General features: G+C 36.8%; 1 protein-coding gene across 1 annotated transcript; it reads right to left on the bottom strand.

Annotated features, from left to right (window-relative positions):
* Nucleotides 1-128: 128 nt before the first annotated feature.
* Nucleotides 129-2,720, bottom strand: TM35_000342030 (3-hydroxyacyl-CoA dehydrogenase; the record flags this gene model as incomplete). The annotated part of the gene is made up of 1 exon (XM_029029101.1): nt 129-2,720. The coding sequence occupies one exon, from the start codon at nt 2,718-2,720 to the stop codon at nt 129-131; it is 2,592 nt and encodes an 863-aa protein (XP_028879657.1).
* Between the last annotated feature and the right edge of the window lie 226 nt (nt 2,721-2,946).

The following is a 2,946-nucleotide window of genomic DNA, read 5'->3' as shown; positions in this document are numbered from 1 at the left end:
AAAAAAAAAAAAAAAAAAAAAAAAAAATAAAACACATCAACTCATACCATAGTGCACCATACGTAGAGACCAAGGAAGAAGAAAAGAGAAAAAAAAAAAAAATGAAGTAGGTAAGAAAAACAATAGACCTATGTCTTTTGCTTTAACTGAAGAAGTGTCTCTTTAGAAAGAGTTTGGAATGTTTCACCTCTTTCAAACATCGCCAGCAGCAACGGAGAAGGTGGAGAAATGACCCCAAGTTCTCTTGACATGTACAACATACACTTTACAAGCGTTGCAAACTCAATGTAGTTATCCACACAGGAGAGTAATCCACCAGTAGATGGATTTAACGTAAGTGCACTAATAGAAATAAGATTAATATCTTGTACAGTTTCAACACATCCTTCTAGTAGTATAGAAGAACTCTCATTCACAAGAACAGCTAAAAGTCGGATAAGAACATCATTCCACGTAATTTGTTTTCGCCTCATACTCATACTCACAACATCTCGGTTTAAATGACCAGTTCGATTATAAAAACCGCCATGGCAACTACAGTCACCACCATAACCTTCTACATTCATCTGAGATAATAACTGAAAAGCTGCAGAAACGGTCTGTCTTTCCTCTATCATATGTGTATACTGTTGTAGCATACGTGAAAGTCGTGATGTGTCATAATAATCCATCAGTTGAAATGGACTAATTCGGAAACCCAAATACTGTTTTGCAATAGCTTCAATAATCCCCATATCTACTTCCAGAGAGAGTTGACATAATTCCATTGAGAGTGCTGCAACGAGACGTTTACCAACATCACCTTTGCTCACAATATAAGGTATTTCTTTAGATTGTAAATAGGCTAAAGCAGAAGAGAGAATTTCTTTCCTTTTCTCAGTACTCACCATTGGCGTACTACGTAAATGAACCTCCATTATAGTTCCTTCACAAGTCGATATTAACTTTGTTGGACACAAAGGTGTAACAATGACGGCACAATCTAACATTTCTACCGCCTCATTCATATATTCTGCATCCCCAAACATCATAGCAGTTTGGATCTCTGAACTTCCTCTACTAGCACGTTGCTCAGCAATTAATCGAACGATTGCAGGTGATGAACCTTCAGGAAAAACCAAAAAAGAATTTAATTTCTTACCATTATTTAAGTCTGTTAAACCCATCTCTACATACTCTTCAAGACGAGGTGATGGTGGTGGTTCTAACAGTCGACGGTGCATACGACGAAGAGAATTTACAACCGTTGCTGTATTAAGAAATTCAGAAGTTCCCAAAAGTGTCGCATACAATTCCAAACATTCATTATCTTTAGAATAAGAAATAGTATTGATTCTATTGTTTTTATCTGTAGATTTCACAACTCCACAATATACATCCCATTGATCCAGAATAAAATCCCCTCTTTTCTTCTTTATTGGGTAATATTTTGACTTAAATCCAAAAAAACTATATATTGTTTTCATACTTTCCAAAGAAAATAAATAAACTTTATCCCATATACGGGATATTTCATGATCAGTGGATTGTAATCCTCGTATTAGTTTCGGATATGTCTTATTTATTTTCTCCCATGAGAGGGTGTGTAGAGTGGGAATCACAATACAAGCATTCTCCAATAAATTCATTGTAAAGGAAACATGTTTTACTACATATGGAGATGGCCATACACCTAGGGGAATAGATGGAAATCCTATTTTTATAGAAGAAGTATCCAAATTAGATGCTAAGGAACCATTACAAAAAAAGAAAAGCTCAGCTCCAAAGTCAAGTGCAGAACCATGTAATTCTGCCTTAAAAGATATACCTCGAGTTAAAGCATCTTCTTGCATACGTTGAAACAGTCTTTCCTTTGACATCATTAACTCAAGTCGGGATAAAGGAGTCAACTCAAGTTCAGATTGCAGAGGTGTAAAGAAAGGAAGGTTGGGCACTGTACGAAACATCAAAGTTATTTCTGAATTCGTCGACTCTGTCAAAGATTCCACTTTAGATAAAGTTTGACTTATTAGAGTAATAATCCCTCGTATGGATCGGGGTTGTTTGTGAAGTTCAAGTGTGAAGATTGAGTTGTGTAAAGATGTCACGTGAAGTACCGAATCAATTTCTAAAGGATCTACTACAGTCTCTTCGGTATTCGACCAACATGAAAGCACATCTTGAGATCCAGCTGTCTTGATGGTGTTTTGATCTTGAGAACTTTTTTCCGATAAATGTTCCCCAACAACTTCATTTAATTCCACAGAAGTTTCAGATAATTTGTTATCATTATCATCATTATTCTTCTCCTTAACTATACTTTTGGATTGCATATTAATATGTTGATTCTCAGTTTCCAGAGATTCATTCTTTGCTAATTGAAACAGCGCACCTTCTAACTCTTGTAATGTACACGCAATATCTGTATACATGGGTGGCTCTGCAATCACCACTGGGTTTTGTAATTTACGTACAACTTCCTTCTGCCTTGTTGAATGCTCATGCAATGGATCCTGTTTTTTCATCACCTCTTTACTTGTTTGCTTTGATCGCAGCATTGAAGCCGAGACCCGCAGTTTGTGTCCGCCACGACCCCGCCGGGCTCCCAGGCGGTTAATTTCTCTCAACAGGCCGTCCACATCCCCTCGCGGGTGTTGAGAGCGGGCGGCAACATATCGAAACACCGCAGGAGACCACAAGCCATCGCCTGAGACGTACGGGGTTGGGCATAAACGCCGCATATGTCCTCGTTTTTTTTTTTTTTTTCTATTTATATGCTTATCCCTCCCCCCACCTTTTTTTTTTGTTTTTTCATGGTTATAAGATGAAAGTAGAAAAAAAGAGAGATAGAGAGAGAAAGGTGTAAATAAAAAATAAAATAAAAAAGAGAAAAAACATTTTTGTACACACGCACATACACAGATAAACTCATACACCACGACATATATATATATATATATATATATA

Source organism: Trypanosoma theileri (genome assembly GCF_002087225.1).
Source record: "Trypanosoma theileri isolate Edinburgh chromosome Unknown TM35_Tth_34_V1, whole genome shotgun sequence".
In the NCBI taxonomy this organism is placed as follows: Eukaryota; Euglenozoa; class Kinetoplastea; order Trypanosomatida; family Trypanosomatidae; genus Trypanosoma; species Trypanosoma theileri.
The sequence above is the reverse complement of the archived record's forward strand: the minus strand, read 5'-3'. Positions and strand labels throughout refer to the sequence as shown.